At 38.7% G+C, this 22,554-nt stretch overlaps 2 protein-coding genes across 7 annotated transcripts; one reads left to right on the top strand and one right to left on the bottom strand.

Moving 5' to 3' along the window:
• Positions 1–375: 375 nt before the first annotated feature.
• LOC136448444 (DNA-binding transcriptional regulator BolA-like) lies at positions 376–4,487 on the bottom strand. 2 transcript variants are annotated; one of them, XM_066448005.1, is made up of 7 exons: positions 4,352–4,487; positions 3,414–3,508; positions 2,850–2,900; positions 2,493–2,544; positions 1,800–1,864; positions 1,471–1,539; positions 376–712 (listed from the first exon to the last, which is right to left on the bottom strand). In XM_066448005.1, the coding sequence occupies exons 1-7, from the start codon at positions 4,359–4,361 to the stop codon at positions 632–634; spliced, it is 423 nt and encodes a 140-aa protein (XP_066304102.1). In that variant the 5' UTR covers positions 4,362–4,487; the 3' UTR covers positions 376–631. The 2 variants fall into 2 exon arrangements, with proteins under 2 accessions (XP_066304102.1, XP_066304101.1); XM_066448004.1 differs by having other exon boundaries at positions 380–712; positions 2,850–2,903.
• Positions 4,488–4,689: 202 nt separating this feature from the next.
• LOC136448395 (dynactin subunit 4-like) lies at positions 4,690–21,892 on the top strand. Of its 5 annotated transcripts, none has more exons than XM_066447842.1 (16): positions 4,690–4,878; positions 5,943–6,013; positions 6,509–6,687; positions 7,966–8,009; positions 9,949–10,053; positions 10,991–11,052; positions 12,498–12,527; positions 13,267–13,376; positions 14,239–14,265; positions 14,914–15,023; positions 15,751–15,824; positions 16,166–16,220; positions 16,923–17,030; positions 18,164–18,261; positions 19,088–19,166; positions 20,143–21,892. In XM_066447842.1, exons 1-16 carry the CDS (start codon positions 4,729–4,731, stop codon positions 20,272–20,274), a joined length of 1,434 nt encoding a protein of 477 aa, XP_066303939.1. In that variant the 5' UTR covers positions 4,690–4,728; the 3' UTR covers positions 20,275–21,892. The 5 variants fall into 5 exon arrangements, with proteins under 5 accessions (XP_066303939.1, XP_066303938.1, XP_066303940.1 ...); XM_066447841.1 differs by having other exon boundaries at positions 14,236–14,265; XM_066447843.1 differs by lacking the exon at positions 12,498–12,527 and having other exon boundaries at positions 14,236–14,265.
• Positions 21,893–22,554: the final 662 nt, after the last annotated feature.

Here is a 22,554-nt window from a genome sequence, read left to right as displayed (position 1 = left end):
TGTTCCAAGAAAAAAAACAAGAAATTGCGCTTCCTGTAATTATGACCAAAGAGTTCCTTTTTTATTTAATATATTTCTGCAGGCCTGCAAAATCAATGGGATATGGAAAGAAACAGGACAGGACAACAACTGCTGTTCAACTTCAACTGATTTATTCAAATCATTGCTTTTTTCATGATGGATCAAAGAATTGTTAGTTGTTACACTGTGTTCTCTCATTCAATTTGCGTCCTAACATGTGTCGTCGACTATTATATTTCAAATCTAGGCATCTTGTTTTTTTCGGCCCTTCTTGTGTTTTTTTCGCGCTCTCGCATTAGATTTAGGGTCTCCAAAGGACGTCATCCATAAAAATTACTTGGTGCAGCCTTATGTAAATACTTTGCGTTTGGGAATGCATCTCATTAATATGTATAAGCAGCAACACCTGTGCTGCATTGCTACATGTACATGTATGTGAACCAGGCAGAATTGCCTTGAAGAAGGTGACAGATGGTCACCAAAACGTTGGTGGAATAAATCTCTTGGTTGTGTAAAAAGAGTCTTTTTTTATTCAGGACATAATTTCTGTCTGTATCCAGCAAAAAGTGCTGCTGTAGAATAATCTTGGTCTGCCTGCTGAAGCCTGGAATCACAGTCCCATCCCCCCTCTACAGGCAGGAGACTTGGACACCTTGCCTCCCGAGTCTTCCCACTGTTTAGGTGTCTTTGCCTAGAAATGACAATCAACAATAAGTTTATTGCAAATTCATGCCCGTAGGCTAATTGCATGTTGAGAACAATGTCGAAGTACAAAAAATGTTAAGTAAAAACATAAGGCATACATGTGATACAAGATCATACTATATTCCTAGTCTGCAGTAAGTTTCTATATCTATGGTTCTAATTCGGGGTTCGATTTCTTCTTTGATAGCAGTTGGAAATAAAAAGTCCCACACTTTCAATGATGAGTGGGTTGGAAGATTTCAAAAGGAATATATTAAGTTTCTGTGTATTTCTTAATCTAGAAAAGCTTTCAATATAAGTGATCAGTGTTCAAGTATAGCAGGCTCACCAAGCTACATGTGGGGGTCAAAATGTTCAACCTGCCAATGTGCAAACTTTAAGTTGAACACATCTACATGCACCATCATGGGCAACATGACAAAAGAGCCATTCGGAGTAATACAGTGGTACTGCAACTGCAAGTAAGACAGATCTAGAGTTTATCTTCTGTGCCGAATTTTATCTGTTGTTCTAACAGGAAACAATGCTGTTCAAACAACATACAATTACATACTTTTATACATTCTATTGTTGTAGTGAAGTGCCATGTGGAGAAAGAGATGCATGTTACTTAACATCCATGCAGGTTTGATGAAAAGTGCAGTATGGTGATGCAGCATCATCTAAAACTGTACTTTGAATTTTAATCACTAGAGGGCGCTTTTGTGCAAGGAGCAGATCCAAGCCAGATTCTGGTAACCTCACCATGATAGAGAGTGCATGGACAGGCCCCTCCAGCTCCTCCTGTAGAACTCCATTCACCATTCTGTGTCGCTGGAAGGAAAAACAGTCAAGTTACAGACTGACAAGGTTTCTTTTGTAGTGGCCAACATTGAGTTTTTAATACAACCTTTGATCAATCTTAACTCATCACTTTGACAAATCAATTTCTATCCCAGCTTCTGATAGAGCTACATGTAAGTTTACAATCACTACTAGTGTTTGGAATGTCATATTAGACATTAATCAGATATACTGTATACTTTGGAAATGTCCTTGACGTCTTTTGTCTGTTGACTGTAACAAGATCTTACCTTGATAATGGCCTCCTTATCAAACATGTCAGAGACCACCACCACCTTGAAATGTGTTTCTGAACCTGGAGTGATGAAACAAAAATTAGGACTCCATCAAATATCTTTACTATGTCAATCACAGGCGTTGGAAGGGTTTTAACAGCTGGATCGTAGATGAACTCCCCTTCAAACTAGTGCTGCGTACCTAAACATAACATCAGGTACATGTACAGGCACCGGTACAGAGGTTTAGGTACAGGTATTTGTACCTGTACCTGAACAATTTGAAAAATTAAAATGTATTCTTCTGAACTTCTTCAATAATGAGAGAAAAATAATTATACCGTTTTCAATTTGTCAGTATTTTTTTTCAAAGAACATAACTAGGTTTCCTACCGCCAAACTCCCTTGGCCTTGCTATCAAAACTCCCGTCCTGCCTGATGGTCACGTTTGGTGTTGCATGAGGCCATGAGGTCAGGAGATCAGTCACAAAATAAGCACATCCTTGGTGTAAATTTATATCGGTACAGTACCGGTACTTCATGATCCAGTATTTTGGACCTGTACCTAATCAATTTTTATAGTACAGTACCGGTACACAGTACTGGTACGCAGTACTACTTCGAACTATCTAATTAGAAAACATTACCCTTGCATTTTCCATCTCTTTTCTAAGTAAGAAAAAATCATTGCAACCCTGCTCCACTTACCTGGTGGTACAGAATGCATGTAACTTTCATTGATAACATCTAGATGGGAAGGCTGTAGGATAAGGCAAAGAGAGAATAATTGCAACACAAAGTGCTAGATGTGTCTACCCTGATATTAAAAAAAAAATGTTAGAAGTACAAATAAGAAGACGCATACTGTGACATAGCCACATGAACAATTGACCTAGCTGCTACAAAATGTCTGAAAGCAGATTGAAAATAAAGCAACTGTTACAGTTCAAAATTATAGGTTCTTCAGTAACTGTTGATTCTTTAAAAAAAAAACTTTTCAACATGTTAGATTGACAAACAGTATGGCATATAACATTATGATTAACCAATCAAATACGTGCTAACCTGGAAATGCTGACTCAATTTTTCTCTGATGATTGACTCGACTGGACCTGGCTGCTGTACTTTGAGACAAAAAAATGTCTTAGGAACATTTCAAAACTCATGAGACAAAATAGCTACAACATGTGACTACGGTAGATACTAGTGTTTATCATCAAAATTTACACATCAAAATCAGTATTCTCACCAGGATTTTTTTTAAAGCATAGGGGTCAGGTACAGAAGGCCAAATCTGCGTGGCACAAGTCACTCGCAGAGTGCCAAAGACATGATCAACGGTTGGGAGTCTGGCATCTTCCCGCACAAAATTGTGAAATTCATAACCAAATGAAGTACAGTTGTAGGACACTATTTCCTGCATTTTGAGGGATAAATTTTGTGAAGTTAAGTTTTCCTCTCTCACATCCTCATTCTAAAGCCAAATATGAACTTTTTATAAGATTCAAGTTTTTTTCCAAAAAGAAACACCCCTATGCTCATTGACACACAGCATTGGGGTCCAGATCACAGCATCGGGGGCCGCTATGCTGAAAAGGCCTGGCGAGAACACTGAAAATTAACTGTTACCTTTTCTTGTGTTGACATTGTTCTTGCTGACCTGGCAGTCAGACTGAGGAGATTCCCCCTGTAAGCTGTGACTAGTCTACAAGCCTGCTTCACTCCTAGGAACGGAGGGCGGAAATTGTCAATCATGTTTCATCAATATAACCTTACTGCAGATGCGCAGATGAAGGTTAGACATCCAGCTTAATAATAATGGTTTATTGGTCAGAAATTACCCGCGCAATGGAAGCCAGTGCTGAATTGCTGCAGGGTTTACAATCATATAATACACAACAGATACATATTTGCTCCACACTTGCGCTTTGTGGAACTGTTGCAAGGGTCTGGGCAGCTGCCATTCAGTGCCAGCAGGTGACCTCAATACGACCTTCCCCAACCGAAGTCAGGTACCCATTCACACCTGGGTGGAGTGAGGAAAGTCGTGTAAAGTGCCTTTCCCAAGGGCACAACATCGGGGCATATCGGGGTTTCGAACCCGGGACCTCTCGGTTCTGGGCGAAACACCCTACCGATTGCACCACACGATGCCACACGATATGCTATCTTTTTTTAATGATATGCTCTCTTCATATATATATATATATATATATATATATATTACTTAAGAAGAATATTTTTGGAGTGAGCTAACATGATTTTGACATTGTTTATAAAAGCAATGTAAGTTGTAACTTCATAATAATAACACCGTTACAATAATATTAATAGAACAGGATTTCATAAGTTGTCATCGCTCTATGAGGAGAAATTTGTTGAATTTTTGTATCAAATCAGGTAAATACGTGCTTAACGGCGCAGTACCAGTAATCATAATAATTTTTATGGATGCAATATATGGTGACATTGTATGGGAGGCTAGGGGGGCTAACCAACGACAGAGAACGGACACTTTTCAGTAAACTTAAGCTTTCAGACAACAACGAAATGAAGTGACAACTTACCGACATTCATTTAGAACCAGCTATCTTAAAATAAATACACCTCAACCTCACAAGACAATATCGTTTCGCCACAAATTGTTAAAAATTACGCAAGCAACCCTCGACTTTTTTTTACTTTCCTCTAGGTAACCTTTAACCTTATGTACGCTCTGCCACTACCTCACACAGGGGTGGTTTCTATCATAAGGATTAACATCATTTTTAGCCTTTTGAAAATCAAAAGCATAATTCTGTACAGAAAAATATATCAATGCTATTGATGTTCACTTTTGTGCCTTAAAAAGGCCATACATAGTTTGATACTGACACAAATAGAAAAGGTCATCCCTATAAATCTCTGTCATTGGTTTGTTCCTTGTCCCAGTAGAGAATCCAAGATGGAGTCGATCCAGAGAGTGGGAGCGGCCGGGATGTTAGAAAACCATCGCGTTTTGTACAAGTGTAAGGACTACAGACTGCCCCTGTGTGAGCTGTACTTCTGTAGACACTGCCTCAAGCTCCGATCAAAGGACTGTGTGTCGCACGAGGTGAGCATGAGTTCGATTCTCGCTCTACAAAGTCCGGAAATTTTTTTTGGCTCTTTGAGATTGATGACGTCATTTTTCAGACGTTGCCGTCTCTTTGTAACTCGATTTGTGTTATAAAAAAAAGTCTCTGTGTATATTGTATTAGTGTAGACATTTAAAATTACACATGCTGTCTACCTGATTTTTTCTATCTTTGCAAAGGTCTAGATTGACCAGAGAGGTTTGACTTTATAAATGTGAGAATTATAATTTTTCAGTACTATAACTTGCCCCTCCCCTTCCCACCCCCTTCCTAGAGACTATTATGACAATGTTCGACCTCACTTACACTATAGGAGGAAAAGGGCTGGATGTACAACAGCGGTTTTCTTGTGTGTAAAAATGCCCGATAGTTGACGTGAAGGCCCAGTGGGAAGTCTGCAACACTCCGGATCCCGGCCTTGTGTGAAATAGCCGCTATCATAGGCATGCAGTAGTACTGTAAATGCATTTAAATTCACATGGTTGTTATTGCGCGCCAAGGCGACAATGGGGTGTTCACGGTCGTTTTAAGTTTGCGGCAGCGCTATAATCACGTACTACTACTAGTACAGTATTGGACAGAAATGTTCGCGGTAATTTTAAATTCGCTGCGAAGCTGTCGCCGCAAAAAACGCGAACATACAACCACCGTGAACATTTCTGGATTTACAGTAGATCTGCATGAAAGTAGCCTTTGTCATCCAGAATCTTTTGTACCATTTCTGGTCATCGAAAGCGGAATCAAATACGGTCCTACATGTACATCACGGGTGTGTACTCCTCCTACGCTCGCGCAACCAAATTGATTTGTAAGAAAAAGAGCTTGTTCTTCAACCATTATGAAAGTTGTATGCTGTCAAAGGTTGCGGTGTCAAAGCAGTGTGGAACGCAGCAAGAGTCCTTAGACTCTTCCTGTCGGTTGTGTTTAAAAAGAAACCGGCATACGACTGCTGTCATATGCCGCTGTCCTACATCAGGCCCGTATCCTCGTGTAAATCAGGTGTTATATGCCCCCAAGTGACATAGACTTTGTTATTCCCCAGGTGGACTCGCACTACTGTCCCAACTGTATGGAGAACATGCCGTCAGCTGAGGCCAAACTCAAGAAAAACAGGTCAATTTCTATTTCTATTTTTAGTTTAACCTTAAAGGAAACCCAAGCGATAGTAGGGTCTGAAAAATCGGATTTTGAAAGTCATTTATTTAGTCATTTTTATACATGATTAGTTCAAACAACATTATCACAATGTATAGCAACGTCCATGGTGCAAAAATATGACATTGTTGTGATGTGAGAACTCACTGAAAATCATGGCCAAAGTTTTTGTAGGCTTGCGAAACTAAGGAGATTTAGGTTTTGGAATCCTAAAAGTATGAAATCATTACGCAAATGTGCTAAACACTGTTAGTAAATTTTCTTTGTTACAATTTTGTGGCCCTAATATGGCTTTGGTTGCCTTTAAGAATATTATTGTTCAGGACATCTAAGCTCTCGTGTGTCTTCGAAATTCTTTCTGTTTTGTTTTAATAGATTGCTTCCTTAAATCAAGTGTAAGGTTAGTTTTAGTCTTAATCAGTTCATAACATGTACACCTTCCCCCATCTCTAGGTGTGCGAACTGTTTTGACTGCCCATCCTGTAAGCACACCCTGTCCACACGTGCCACCAGTGTGCTGGTCCCCAGTGCTGACGATCCCAACAAGGCCGTGGCGAAGAAGGCGTACTACCTGGCCTGCGCCTTCTGTCGCTGGACGTCCCGAGACATCGGTCTGAAGGACCAGTCTGTCGGTGAGAACCAATAAACACATGTTTATTCACTTCACAATGTACAGTCAAACCTGTACAAGTGACCACCTCTACATAAGGACCACCTGCCCAATGTGACCACTTTGTGGTGGTCCCTTAGAATAAGTTAGATGATTTTCCCCATTAACACAGGCATTAAAGCCCACTTTACACTTGCTTCGTTTAGACTGATAGGTTGTCTTTAGACCTACGGGCGGAAGCGCAGTGCGCCACCCGTGGCACAAGATGCTACAGTCGTGCGCGATTCAAAAACTGATTATCCTCTTTAGACCGGTAATGGTTAGCGGCAGAGATCGGTTAAAGTGAACTAGTTTGTTTAAAGTGCGCCAATTGTAAAGAGCACCTAAGAATCCTGTCTATAGCAGACCCAGATTTTATTGGCCCCTTGGCTTGAGTGGTTGTGACCGGTTTTGGGTGGTTATGACTGTATTCAGGCATCATGTCTGGTACAGAAGTTATGTCAGCACATGTAATGATTCACAAATGGTAAGGTGATCCAGTGGTAGAAATACTTTTTTCCAGTGTTCTGCAATATTGCAGAATGTCAAAATTTTGTTCTGCAATTTGAAAATATTTTCTGCAAATACACAAGAATCCATGCTACAACCTTTATTCATTTATTCTCAACCTAATAATGTCTACTTATGTAAATCATATCAAGCCTTACAACATTGCTGCTTCTTTATTCTCTCACTCTATCTAATTTTTACTATTGTCTAGTAAAGTTTGAAACAGGAATTACATACATGTGTGTGAATAAATTGAAATGACAAGCAAATTTACTTCATTGAAATTGGAATAGCAAAAAATGTATTTATTCAATATCAATCAAACCAAATCATTTCAAAGTTATGTGTAAAAAAGGTTCAACAAACTGTCTGATAAGGAGGAACAAGGACATAATATCCTTCAACGAATAAGTTTTCTGATGCGTAATAAGATCGCACGACCTGTGACAAAAATGCACAGCCACATGATATTACTGGATGCCAGTAAAAAGCCTCAAGCAAAACCTTGTCCTCTGCATAGTTTGTCAAGTTCAGGTTTCAGTTTATGTACAGCACCGCTAGTTTGCTAAATTGAGAACCTTCCAATCCCAAGCCTGATTTTTTCATTCTGCAAAATTGCAGGTTGTTTAAATTTTCTTCAGCAATCTTGAAAATCTTTCTGCAAATTGCAGACTGCAGGTGGGTATTTCGAACACTGTGATCTTTGTTACATTTGCTGAATTAATTCAATATATTTCTGTTTGTCTCACAGCCAGTGGAGGATGGGAGGAACAGGAAAATCCCAATACAAAAAGGGTGAGTAACGAGTATGGACAAACTTTTGTTACTCATTGTAGAATGGAAAAATTTGATTGCAAATTTGATACATAAAGTTTTATTTAGCTGCTAAAATTGATTGTAACCCACACATGCACATATTGTTTTATTGTTTATTGTTTGTTCATTTGCATATGTACAAGTGTTTAAAACAAAGATATACAGGGCAAAAAAAACATGCAGGGGGGGCCAGGAGCCTAGGTGGCTTTTCTTGGGCCTTTTCTCGAAACATTCAGGTCTGCTAGTCTTTGAAAAGATGCTTTTACCGATAGTAAAGCTCTTGCGTGGTGAAATTTATTCCTAGCAAGATTGAGAATCTAGCTAGCCCTAAATAGGGTGTGTATTTAAGTTGATTTGTGATGTGTGCAGGGCTCCTAACTTTTAGGCCTAGGAGCACTGTGCTCCTAACTCAAAAAAGTTAGGAGCACCAGCAAAAATCTAGGAGCACCACTACAAAAAGTTGGAAGAACAAGCAAAAGTCTTGGCTATACCAAGTAATACTCCTATTAATCAATGTTAACAACCGGGAATAAAGTATTTGAATAGATCATAAAAGATAAAAGCCTACATTGATGGTGCAGAACAATTGGCGATTCAATTCATTCAATATATGTACCTTCCTACATACTGATACTAGTACGATGGATTTTTAGAAAAAAATTCGGCATAGGTTCCCCGGCTGGCCCCTATCCGGGGGCCACGGTGCCTCAAGTTCAACAAGTTGAAAAATACACAATGGTATTTTTTACTTGGAACAAGGCAAGTAATGATTCACATAACCTTGAATGATAAATAAATAGATAACTCTAAAACTTAGCTATTGGGTTCATGACCAAAACAAATAAAGTCACATTCCATAATTTGAAACTTCACTGCTGGCATCAAGTTCAACATTTTTACAGGCATTTCTTTTCCTTTTACCCTCACCCTCTGTCTACAAATAATCCAAAATACTTTGATATCGTTAAAATTCTTGCTCAATAGTATCAAAAATGATCTGTTTGTGCCGAACCAGTCAAATATCTTCGGTTCCTTCGAAACGCGCAGTTCAAATTTCGCGCGTCAGGACCGCGCGGCGCCGCCATCCAATGACAGGCCGACCGCATGGAGAAAGCTTTGTGATTCGCCGCTGTGCAGTATAGACAGCAGCAGAATGAAAGTAGCAACATAACAACGGGCAGGTAATGAGCTTTGAAATGATACCGGTGACAAAAGGAAAATTTGATATTTTTTTAAATAAAACTCCGCTTGAATTGATTCATCAATTTTTGATCGTAAAAATCATCGCTTAGACAGGTATAAATATGACCGCAGGAAACAGGCCTTTTATTCTGCTGCGGTCTATTTTTCATAAACATCATGGCCGCCATTGAAAACAGCGAGCGTCCGGCGAGCGCTCACTTTCATCGACAAAGTTTTGGCGTTTGAAACATTTTACAAATCAAACAAATACACCACAAAGGAGAGAAACTTATATCCTTTATTTCTATGGGTAACTTTGCCACTAGGAACGGATAGTTTTTGTACCGCGGGTGTGGGAACATGATAGAAAATTCACCGACGATATTCGCGGTAGCGTTGGAATACCTATATTTTCGGCTTACCGCTTTAAATATATATAGTTCTGCAGGCATTATCCTGGCGCAGGTCTTAATTTTTGATTGTCGCACCGTGCGACCGTGATTTTAAATGTTGTATGCGAGTCGCACTCACGAGCGCTGTGTGTGTCTTTTTTTAACTCTGGTTTGAATCCATCTCAAAATATTGATATCTGTAGAACGTTTCCTGTTTTGTTATTTTTTAATTCTAAATTTTTTTATTTATTTTTTCCAAGTCCTGTTACTTTATCATGCAAATAAGGACCTAATTTGCATATCAATTAGAATATTTTCTGTTTTGTTATTTTTATTGTGCTCAGATCTCGGAACTGGTGGAGTATTACAAACAGGTGGCACAGAAGGAGAAGGCAGACAGAGAGAGGAAGAAATACGCCAAGAGCAGGATCCGACTTCTGGGCATGTCTGTAAGTAATGATAACATTATGGGAACTGAGACACACTAGAGGATAGAAGATGAATACAAAGAGATACCTACAATACAAGTATGTAAATATACATACATGTATGTAGATAAGGGCTCTTTTAGCCTCTGTACTATCTACCTTTTGTCTGCCATGGGTTCGTCTATGAACCTAAATCCACGCCATTTTAATTTCTTGGTTAACAGAATCTAAAAAAAAAAATGCTAGATTGGAAAATCAACAGGAAAACAGAATCTCATCAGAGGAAAGTTTGTACTTTGGTGCACACAATTTTAGGGAGTGAACAGGGTCAGGTGCAAGTTTTCACTCCAGCCTTCTGTTTTCATGATTTTTTTTGTTGTTAAAATTCAAAAATATCCGTTAACCAAGAAATAAGATTGGTGTGGCCTAACTTGTATTTGTTGCATAAGTCAGCAGTAGGAGTTGTAAAAGATTTATGTTAAGCTCAAAAGCTGTGTTTTAAATCATTTTAAAAGTTCTGTCTCTATATATTGTTCTGTAATTGACAGAAACAGAATACCTCTACAAGATGTTTTAAGGCTACTTTTGTAGAAAGAGGTACAGTTTCATCAAGCTATATAGATAGAAAGTGATGGTCTCCAAAATTGACAGATTTGACTATTTCAGGGGTTATATCTAGATTTGTATGAGACCTTTGAAACTTGTACTGTAAAATGCATTTAAGTTCGCGTGGTTTTTATTTCGTGCCAAGGCGAAAATGGAATGTTCGCGGTGGTTTTAATTTTGCGGCAGCGCTATAGTCACATGGTACCACAGTATTGGATAAAAATGTTCACGGTGGGGTGAAACGGTCGCCGCGAACATAAAACCATCGCAAACATTTCTGCATACAGTATGTGGTTCCCTTGCTCTTATGTTTTGTTGTATCCATACATGTATTAATCCACTATCGCTGTAGGGTAAATATGCTTCACAAAGTGCCCGTCGCCATGCATCCCTCACTTCTATGCAAAACCTCAGGTAAGTGGACAGGCATGTTGTCATGCCCTCGGTACATGCGGTATTGCATGTTGCATGCAGAATGCATGGCCCTATTACTCCAGGCATGCTGCATGACTGGGTGTTGCCACCCTCCTGAAAGCAGAGTCCCTATCGCTCGATTCGTTAACTCGCTCACGTAGGGGCCCTAGCCTGCTCTTTAGCCCTGGTAGACACGGTTCTGGCGCCGTCGCCACCAAAACAGCTTCATCCAATCAGAGGGTTTGCTAACCCTCATCTAGAGCAAAAGCGCGAAGGACGCTGGGAATCTATCAACCAATCAGGTTACGTCTCACATCGTTGCTTTAGGTTCAGAACAAATTAACCAACCGCGTGCCAAATTGTACCAAATAAGGATAGCTCATTAATTATTCATGAGCAACTGTCAGTAAAGTCGCCAGAACTGTGTCTACAAGGGCTAAAGAGCAGGGCCCTACGCGAGCGAGCTGACGAATCGAGCGATAGGGGCTCTGCTTTCAGGAGGATGGGTGTTGCTAACTGAAACTTTAACTTCAAAATTCTTTGCATGGTGGTGAGATCTAACATCTACAAGGAACACTGCAACATGAGTAATGTTTTTAGTAACAATTGGTATGATTTTTCAACCTAGCAATAGCTAACTTTCATATAGGATTGATAGACTCAATATTGAGATACAGAACAATTGACTAACATTTTTCACCTACATTTACTATCATATGGTTTGCACTTTAAAAATGGTTCATTCAAAATGATTAGTATATGTGTTTTATATAACAATTAGTTGGAAAAATAGTGCTCAGTAAAGTACTGAAAATATAACTAATTTGTGTAAGCATTTTTATGGCATGAAGTCTAGATAGATATTTTTATTATAAAAGTGTTTCTGTGGAACTTGGAAGTATTGAAAACGCTCAGTGTGATTTTCCTATGTTAAGGGTGACAGTAACGCTTGGTGCTGTTGTACCATGTTAGTTAACTGTAGTACTGTTGTGAATGATACATTGTAGCATGTATTTTATGCATGAAGATGATTCTCATTTTCATCTAAAATGTGCAGTTATCATCATAACTCCTGATGTGATTGCATTAATTTTTTGTTAAAGAAATGAGCTACAAGTTGTCGCAAAATTCCTTAACATTTTATGTTTATTTCTAAAATGCCTTGTAATTCTAGTTGAATGTGCCTTGCTTGAAACCTTTGCATGAAATGTTGGTTATTGAATGCAAGACTGATCAATCAATTAAAACTTTTCAATCAATAATTCTGATTAATAAATCAATCCATGATAATTGTGTGAATTACAAACAAATAATCCCAATCCTTACGAAATCAAAAAATCATCATGACAAAACTAAAAAAATCTCACATTCATTGATTTTGATGAATCTAATATAAAGCATGGCCCGTGTTGACCATGACATTAAACTTTATTTACTTGTTTCAGAATCAGCGCCCCAGACGCTGACATGTCACTGTAAGAATCAAATTTGTATAAGTAGTTGTGGACTTTTTTTCACATTCTTTTCCATATATGAGGAACTTACTAATAATAGAAACTTAGTAAATGATGTGCTTGTTCATGTCCAGAAGAGGGGAAAGCAGCAGTTTTTGTTCCTGGTGTTGGGTGCCTCTTCTGATAACCATGTTTAGTTATTGAATCATTAACTCGGTGATCGACAAGGGATTTCATTCTTGAAGAATTGATGTTTTCCCCTTCTATGGACATGTAACAAGAATAGTATTGCCTGGTTTGAAAAAAAAAGCCGTAGATTTTATAAGATTTTTTTTTGGCATGCTTGCATTAAAAGAAGCTACAGAATGTGTGAATTGTTCACATTAATTTTGATCATTATAAAGCACGCCCTAAATGCAACATATCATATTATATATCTTATCTGTTAGATATTATATAATACGTTTAAAGAGACATTTTTCTTTTACAGCTTAAATTTTTAAACTTGCCGCCATAAAACAAGCCACTAAAGATAAAAGATTCTAAGTTCTATCCAAAGTATGACTTTCTTTCATCATCAAAATTGCTTTATTTTAATGAATACCATTATGATAGAAGAAGGTATAGTAGGCATAGTAGAAGAAAATGCTGTTTTAAGTACTTACAAAGTTTATTGCTTCCATAGTTCTATAGTCTCTTCAACTTGACAGGTACATGTAGAGAAGATGGTTTAACATCATAATTACTGAATCTCCCCTAGCTTGAAAGAGGAGGAGCAGAAGCTGGTGAAGATCACTCCAAATATGGCAGTGGAGGAGGTGGAGGGGTTACCTGAGGACATCTACACCACCCCCATCAACCTGGCACACAGTCAGTCTCCCCATCTTCATCCTGTCAATCATTTAGTCAGCATCAATGTGTAGTTGTCTCTGATTGGTCAGTTTCAGGTCTGATGGTTTTGATATTGACCTGTCGCAAAAGGGTATGAGAAAAACAATGCCAAGTTGTACATTTTGTATCTGTCGTATTACTGCCATTTGGCCTAACATATCAAGTTCATAGGTCCGCAGTAGTGGCTGGTTATATTACATAGAACAGTCAGTTGCACCCAACCTTTGCACATCTGTTTCCAGAAATATATAAAAGAGTCTAAGGTATATGAAAAATTATGTCATAGTCATACCTGGGCTGGGAAAACGTTCAATACGGGTGTTGCGCATCGTGGGATACTTTTCCGTATCACACGGGGTTCTACTTGTATCACACAAGCTTCCATAGAATATTTAGAATGCATTTTGAGTGCGCCAGTTGCGCCGCTGTCGAAAATTCGAAAACTGGATTTGGAGGCTGGAATCGATGTTGTTACAATTTTTTTTGTTCGAAGACACAAAACTCTCTCATACAACTTCAGGCGTATTTCGCATTGAAATGTGTTTTTTGGGGCTGGTATGACCTAAATAAAATACAACACGGTGTAGAATACAGGCATTCCGTATCACCCTCGGTCCTGGTCCTTCCTTCGGCCATCAGGCGATACGACTCGCGGTCGGGTCGGTTCCTAGGGCAATACAGAATGCCCCATGTTGTATTCTATATGTATGTTATGTATTGTTACAAAACAATACAATGGTGTTTTGCATGTTATGTTTCTTGCCTTCTTTGTGTTCAGTAGTTTCTGCTAGTGATTTGTTTTTGCATGTTATGACTTATTGTTTATTACCCTATGTAGAAGGCAGTGCCCAGGCATCCACTGGGACAGGTCTGTCTCTGTTGTCTCTTTAGAGCTCGTCACCAAACTCTTACTTCACACTGATCAACTTAAAGTTTGCATGGAAATGTTTTCAGCTCAATCAATGCACTGATCAAGGCTTTGCTTGGCTGTTTTTCCAGTCGTTTAATGAATATTGCACGCTGCTAAAAACAAAAGGCTGATTCTACCTACACGAACAACCTGGTTTTAAAAAAGTCCAGAAAGCTGTGAAGTTAATCAAAACATTATGAATTATTGGATAAATGTGGAAACCAATGCTTTGCAAAGATATCTCTATCTCTTTTAAATGTGCTTTATGTTTTAACTCTGATTATTTTCAAATCAAATTATTTTCAAATCAGAAATCATTTTTGCTGTGTTTTTTCAATCAACAGTAGTAAAAAATGAACGAAGGGAAATACAAATTAGATTCCTGGCAAATTAGATTGATTACAAAAAGTGGCAATCTAAATGTTTACACAAAGTTTCATTTAAAAAATATTGACTAAAATTCAAACCAATGTTTAGAAGTATCGAAATCACTAAATCTAGGCACATGGTATAAAAACAAACTGTATAAAACGGTGCAATTTTATTGAGGATTTCATGATATTCTAGAGAGTTGATTAACGTTCTCCTGTGCTGTCCACCCCACAGTAACATCCATTGCACAGCGGCTGTCTCAGCCGGATGAACAGCCGACGCTCACCAACAGCCTGTACCCCATTCACAAGCACCTCCTGGTTAAGAGGTCACTTAGGTGCAAGGTAAGCTATGGATGATACAGAGTTCTGCCCAGACTCAAGATTTTATTCCTGTCATTTCAGCAAGTCTGCACTCACCAACTGTGATTTGACCTGAATAAAAAGACTCTTTTTACACAACCAAGAGATTTATTCCACCGACGTTTTGGTGAACATCTGTCACCTTCTTCAAGGCAATTCTGACTGGTTCACATAGTAATGCAGCACAGGTGTTGCTGCTTGTACATAATGAGATGCATTCCCAAACGCAAAGTATTTACATACATGTATGTACAATCACAGGAGATGACATCACTATGCTGTCCTAAACGTACAAAAGTGTGCTGCATTGCTATGTGAACCAGTCAGAATTGCCTTGAAGAAGGTGACAGATGGTCACCGAAACGTCGGTTGAATAAATTTCTTGGTTGTGTAAAAGAGTCTTTTTATTCAGACTTACCACACGGATGTGATTTGACCTGATTTTAATCTTTTCCATGCTAGGCATGCCTGTCTTGTTATAGAATGGCCATGATTTTTGTAGTTCACCAGCAACATAGATTCTTTCAAAATCAAATGATGGATGTCAGGTAGAAAACCATGGGCTAATATATGACAGATCTAGTACTGTATGTAAGACTTTTTCTGTGTTGGCCGAAGCCTGTGTTATTGATTTCTTTTATAAAACACATAGTGCCAAGAACAAATTGCAATACACTGCACTGAACAATGTTTTCTGACTGTGTTACAGGAGTGTGAGCACAACCTGAGTAAACCTGAGTTCAACCCTGCCTCCATCAAGTTTAAGATCCAGCTTGTGGCACTGTAAGTTTGAGTACTACCTATCTTCAAAAATGTTCATAACACAGTCAACCCTGTACAAGTGGCAAGTAAAAAAAACACTTGGGTAATGTAGCCACTTTTTGCAGTCCCTTGGATAATATTTCCCATTGACACAAGCATTAAGAACACTGTCTAAAGTGACCACCTGTCCACATAGATCAGATTTTATCCCTGAGCACAGAAGACTGAAGCTTGGCATTACTTCAAAATACTCTAACCACTTGGAACAAGGGCTGACCATAGTTTGAGATACAAAACCTTACCTTACTTCTTAACTTGTGAAAATAAGATGTTGATATATATGTGTTTTCTTGTCCATTTAGGCACTATGTACCAGAACTCCGTATCCTGTCAATCCCTAACCTGTACTACCAGAAGGTAAGAATATTCAATTTTCTGTATACAACATGCTTCTTGTTCCTACAAATGGGAACACCACAGAAACCTTGTGTATACAAGAAGTTTTCTTGATTGAAATGGTTTGAGCAATTGATGCATCTATCAATCAGTCATTCAAAAAAACTGTACAACAGTTGTAAGGCCTAGGGGTAAAGGCTATGTCAAGTTGCTATATGTAATGTAATATTCAACAACAAGTCTCAAATCTATGACATTCTATTGGCATTGATCAAGAATTTGGTAGGCTTTTAATGTCATGAAGGCCCAACTGGACAGTAGGAAAAATGTCTCGTTTTTAGTTTGCATAATTAAGAAATATTACATGACTACATGTACACGTGTGGCATAGCGTGCTTAGTCCAGTGGTTAGCGACCCTGCCTCTGGAACTAGAAGCCCCGGGTTCGATCCCGGCTGTGTCGCTCACCCGACATGCGTGCTACCGGAAAGGGTCGCAGTCCTTAGGACGGGACGTTAAGCCATGGTCCACTGTTCATTGTGCATGTCGAAAAGAGCTAGGGAATTTCCTCGGTACAATGAACCTGTAAATACTGTATATGGCATTTGTCTTCTCTGTCACGACCAGTGGAAGATTAGCTCATCTGTTCATTGAGTTCATTTGAGCTAAACTGGTTCGAGATCACTTTCCTTTCCTTGTTTACACGACCAATTGTTGTTTACAGGAGAGCGTGGTGCTGCTGTCCCTTATTAACCCGCTGGAAGAGATGACCAACGTCACCCTGCTGGCATGTGAAGAGGGAGATGCTGAGGACACTGAGAGTACAGCAAAGGTACATGCAACAGTTAACGCTCGTTCTCATTTAAATTTTGTACTTAACTAGAACAAAGGCAGAAAACAGCTTGTCATACCATCATGGGCAGGAACTACAATGGGTATACATTCATGTGCAATGAAACACCTTAGACTGTCAACGTTTACGACATATTTGCCAATTTTGTGGCATGTTGACCACCGTCGGAGGGCAATGAAATTTCTTGTTTTTTATTTCGAAATCAGGCGAAAATTAATGAGCGCGCTGATGTCATCCATAAAAATTACGTACTGTGGCCTTACCGTTTGAGGTAAGACGTTCCTGACATTAAGATATGCCACATATAAGGCGCCAAACTGTTGTTTTCAAAAGCCAGAAAAGTTTTAAGTCATCATAAAAAGTACAGTTTGCCACCTTATATGTGGCATTTCTTAATGTCAGGAATGTCTTACTTCAAACGGTAACAGAAGTTACAAAATGTGTACATTCAAATGAGAACGAACATTAAAGAGGAGTAAACGAGTGGGAAATAAAGAAGCTATTTCTCAATATTTCTAGTTTGTAGCCTCCATACTGCTAGCACCTTACTGAGAACGAGATTGGCCCTGAATCGTCAAAAAACCCTCCGAACCCAGAGCTATTGTGGGATTGGAGATTTGGAATCAACTAACGTCAGACACAAAACATGTTCATGATTGTGCTCCAGACAGGGGGAGGGGGGCAGAAGGCACTTTAGGAAAAGCACCACAGATATCTGATGTCTGTATTGCCAACAGTATTTAAAGGTTGTTGAGTCTTGGAAATGTCATAAGCTACTTGAATGTAAATGCAGAAATGTTCGTGGTGGCCTTATGTTTTCGGTTTTTGCGGCGACTGTTTCACCGCTAACTTGAAACCACCGTAAACATTTTTGTCCAATACTGTAGCAATATGTGACTAAAGAGCTACCGGAAACTTAGTGCGAAATTAAAACCATGCAAACTTAAATGCATTTACAGTACTTTTGTAATGAATTATACCTGAGCTCAACAACAGAGCAAGAAGACGAACCTAGTAACTTGCTTCAAAGAACAGTGTTTTAACACATGGATATATTGTTGGTTACAAACATACATGTTCTAAATGAGAATGTGTTGTATGGTGTTCCACAGATTGTCGTGCCCAGTCAGGAGTTGATCCTGTCTGCCCGCGACGACGCTGCGGAGTACGATGAAGGAGACAGCGTCACGGATTTTAAGGATGATCCTGAGTAAGGAACCAAACATTTCCATTTACTCAAAATCTCATTCACATACATGTATATGTCAAGTAGAGATTGCAATCTACACGTGACAGAAAGAGATCCGAAACAGAGTCTGTAAAATAATAAGTGTAGATATGAATTTTTTTAAAAGATATTTGCTTGAAAGACAGTCTGATTATTTCAACTTACTAATAGATTCATGTCACTTTAGATCAATGAATTCACTTGAAATTTAGGATATAGATGGGAGACCACCCTTACACATACCTAGCATGCTGATCGGAGTCTCTTTGGAATAAGGATCACTATCAGCAGAACAAGCAACTCTGTTTGATTGCAATCTTTGCTCTGGCAAATATACACAAGATATGGATCATTTCGGATGGTGACGTAAAGTCGTCAGCCCCGTGTATGAGGGAGCTTCGGCATCAGCCTCAAGCGTCAAACCTCTGCACGTAAAAGAACCCAGCACACTTATCGAGAAGAGTAGGGGTGACCCGGTGTGCTTGGCCAAAAACGCGAGCCGTAGCGAAGCCGCATTGCACTATCACTAGCTACTTGAAAAAGCATCATGCTTCACCTCAAATGAGGATGCCTTGAAACGAAACGAAAATGGATTAGCTCAACATCAAATAAATATGACAAAATACCACATGCATGTAAGAGGGTATGTCCAAAAGTTCACAAATAGAAATTTCAAGACACTTTCTGTCGTACTTTGAGACAAATGTGTGTAGAAAATGTTTGACAAATAAGTTGAAAGCACAGGAATCCACATGCATGTCAAAATGTACAAAATTAATGTATGTTTATTGGACCATACCATTTTCAGGGTGGTGATCTTCAGAAAGGCCAATAAGATCAGCTTTGTGGTCAAGGTCATGCCGATGAAGGCTGTCGGAGATGTGAAGGTGAGATTATGATGATTTACATATCACTAAAATTTGCATATCAGTGATAAAGAGGACAGACAGAGCATACTGTTTAAAATGTTTCGAGATTTTCTCATCCAGTAGAAGTGACAAATGATTTGATCTTCACATAAGAGCTATGGAGAGAACTGTACTGTTTGATTAGGTGAAAAGGTAATCAGTGTAGACTAGTGCTGCGTAGCTAAACATCAGGTACAGGTACCGGTACCGGTACAGAGGGTCAGGTACAGGTCCGGACCTGTACCTGTACCATAACAATTTGAAAAATTAACATGTGTTTTTCTGAACTTCTTCAATAATGACAGAAACATCATAGATAAACTGTTTACAACTTGTCAGTATCTTTATTCAAAGAACATAACTTGGTTTCCTACCACCAAACTCCCTTGGCCTTGCTATCAAAACTCCCTGCCTACCTGAATGATCTGTTGCATATTAGTAACGCTGTTCCAAGGTGTCACTTTGGTCACGTTTGGTGTTGCATGAGGCCATGAGGTTAGGGGATCAGTCACAAAATAAGCATATGCTTGGTGTAAATTTATATCGGTACAGTACCGGTACTTCATGATTTGGTATTTTGGACCTGTACCTAATTTTTTTTTAAGGTACAGTACCGGTACTCAGTACCAGTACGCAGCACTAGTGTAGACTCTAGACTAGGAAATTGAGATGTCATTTTTGCATGAAAAACAGCCGAAAAAGTGAGGTTAATACATATCTATATAAGAATGTATATATTATATATATAAAGGAAATTGGTGAATGCGTTTAAGGTTTCTTACATGACTGATTGACATATGCATTGAAAACCATAGTTGTTGCTATTCCATGATGTATTTGACATTTGAATAATGTAATTATCTTTAGAAAAGAGATTGACATGTACACATTTGTATAGCAAAACAATGGAGAGTTGTGATTAATAAATTATAATTAAATGTGTGTCTTTTAATAGATTGCCTTCAAGATGAAGTACAACTACAAGAACATCACAACTCCACTGGGCTCTAAGGAGGAGAAGGAAACTCCCATATTGTTGCTAGAACATCATGTAGACGTCAACCTAGGACAAGTTATACCATCTTAAGAAGTCTTAATGTTTGGGATCTCTCTTAATTCATCGAGAGTTGTGTCTTCTGTGGAACTAGCATTGTAGAAGTCTACAAAAAATTTAGAAGATGTCATAGATTGTTAGTTTTTGGTAGAACGTTTTGCCAAAAATTCTTAAGGGGGGGGATTTGAAATAATTGTCTTGAAGATGTTTGGCTTATGAAATATAATGCTGATGTGTTGAAAAGAAATAGAAATTGAAGGGAGATTATGGGTGAAAAACCCACCAAAAGATTATGGGTGAAAACCCACCAAAAGTTGTTTTTTTCATATTTGCTATGATGTAAAGATCTGTAGATCAAGGACAACTAACAAATGTATGTCTATCACACTAGTTGTCTCTACGGGTGAAATGAATAAGATGTGAAGATTTCTCAGTGTAAGTGAATATACAAAACACAGTTCACAAAGAAAAATTGATATAACCTCCATTAACATTAATCCGCCAAGTTACATAAATCTGCCACTTTTAAGAACAGTGGGTGTGAGAGATCTCTAGTGCAGCACCCCACATGTATGCACAGTTTAGATATACAGGAGTGCATTATGCTGGGGGACGTTGGGTTGGAGATCTGTTTGGACGTATCTTATCAGGCTGGCGGAATTATTTACCCTGATGGAATTATGTTAGTAGATGTTACATGTATGTAAGATTACAGCAAGACTAACTAAGGCAAATGAAGTTTTCCTATATTCCTCTCCAAAGCAACTGTTTCAATATGAGTCGATAAAGTAAATTGTGGCAGACTTCCAAAACCAATATGTGGCGCTTATTCATCTGAATCATGGTGGAAGAAAACTGGGGATATCCCAGTCAAACACCCACTGTGCTACGTGTAATTGCTATACAAACCCTTATCACTGCAAATGGTTTATTGAAAGCAGAAGTGTTTTGTGAATAAGTAGCTAGGTAATGCTAGCCTGGTTAGTTAAGTTAAAATCCTCCCACACCATAAGGTGTATAGGGCGGTGCCCATCTCCGTTTCATAGCCCTGGGCCACACTGTGGTGCAATCACTGCAGCAGGGGGCTAGTCCACTGGCAGTGGAGTGTGCTTAACTTCCATACTGTTTCAGAAGTATGTACCATTTTTATAAAGTCTTTGCATATGACTCAATGATGTCCAGAGGTGTCCTACCCGGGGCTTGAACCCGGGCCTTCTGGTCCAAGTATTTGAACCAGATGTGGCTAGTAACAGAAGCGCAGACCACTACACCACAAGGACACCCCTTGCTAGCCTGGTACCCAGACCTATTACAGCTGCTGAAGCTCATTCGCTCTAGAGGATGAAAGAGACTTGGCGGCTATACTAGGTTTGGGTACCAATCTAAGGTAAAGCAGATGTGTTCTTTAGTTGATGTGTATGTATAAAACCATGCCACTGACTTGTTTTGAAGCTACTTGATACAAGGAAATGGCTGTCATTAAGTTTCTTCATCTACTTTTGGCCAAGGAAAGCATTATTTACCCGATGTTGCATAATAAAAAGATTGGAAATATTGTATTGGCTTTGAGAAAAATACTTAACAAATAGTGTACAATGAATCTAGTATTGATTGATCAAAGGTTATAATAAAATTCATCTATTGCATTCTATTTGTGACTTTAGACCGTTGTTGGTTGTAGTTAGGGTTATATGAACACTGCATATATATACTATAGTAACAAAGGTATATCGATATTCGAAGGCACTCAAGATTATTCGACACATTGCATTTAGAATTATGTTTCAAAGCTATCTGCCTTAGCGCAATGCTGCCGGGATTAATTGTATTTTGTTCTTTATGTCAACTCATGTTCGCACGGTTCTCAGTTCAGAACTTGGGTAGAAAAAAAGAAGAATAATTGATGAGGCAATCAAAATTATTGCCATAGCGAAGGTGTCTGGGTTGATCTTACTTCACTGTAAAGAAAGTACCAACGGAGCACTCTTTAGTTCTGCCATGAAAAAAAAATTCTGGGAATTCTTGCCGGAATGCCAGACCTTACTAACAAGGTATAGAGTGACAGGCGGCGTCCACTGACAGATTCCTGTAAAATTCTGGGAATTATTGTGAAACGGGCCTAAAATATACAAGATACAAGATAACTTTATTGGAAATCGCAGTGTTGCCAGTGAATTAAAACCAATTTACAAACATATCAATCAAAACAACAAGTTCAAGTTGTGTAGACGACGCAATACTGTCCGATAGCATGCGTATTCGTAAGACCTTAAAACTGGAATATTTAAAATAAGTGTATCTTGTTATATACAA

This window comes from Branchiostoma lanceolatum, chromosome 14 (assembly GCF_035083965.1).
Source record: "Branchiostoma lanceolatum isolate klBraLanc5 chromosome 14, klBraLanc5.hap2, whole genome shotgun sequence".
Taxonomy (NCBI): Eukaryota; Metazoa; Chordata; class Leptocardii; order Amphioxiformes; family Branchiostomatidae; genus Branchiostoma; species Branchiostoma lanceolatum.
This window is presented reverse-complemented; position numbering and strand designations above follow the sequence as displayed.

What these genes read in the sequence shown, in the direction of transcription:
- LOC136448395 (XM_066447841.1), top strand. Translation starts at nt 4,729, where the DNA reads ATGGAGTCGATCCAGAGAGTGGGAGCGGCCGGGATGTTAGAAAACCAT. An exon ending in AAGATCCAGCTTGTGGCACT is followed by an intron (nt 15,825 to 16,165) that starts GTAAGTTTGAGT and finishes TTGTCCATTTAG; the next exon opens with GCACTATGTACCAGAACTCC. An exon ending in GATTTTAAGGATGATCCTGA is followed by an intron (nt 18,262 to 19,087) that starts GTAAGGAACCAA and finishes TACCATTTTCAG; the next exon opens with GGTGGTGATCTTCAGAAAGG.
- LOC136448444 (XM_066448004.1), bottom strand. An exon ending in CAATGTCAACACAAGAAAAG is followed by an intron (nt 2,904 to 3,413) that starts GTAACAGTTAAT and finishes CTCAAAGTACAG; the next exon opens with CAGCCAGGTCCAGTCGAGTC. An exon ending in CATGCATTCTGTACCACCAG is followed by an intron (nt 1,865 to 2,492) that starts GTAAGTGGAGCA and finishes TCATCACTCCAG; the next exon opens with GTTCAGAAACACATTTCAAG.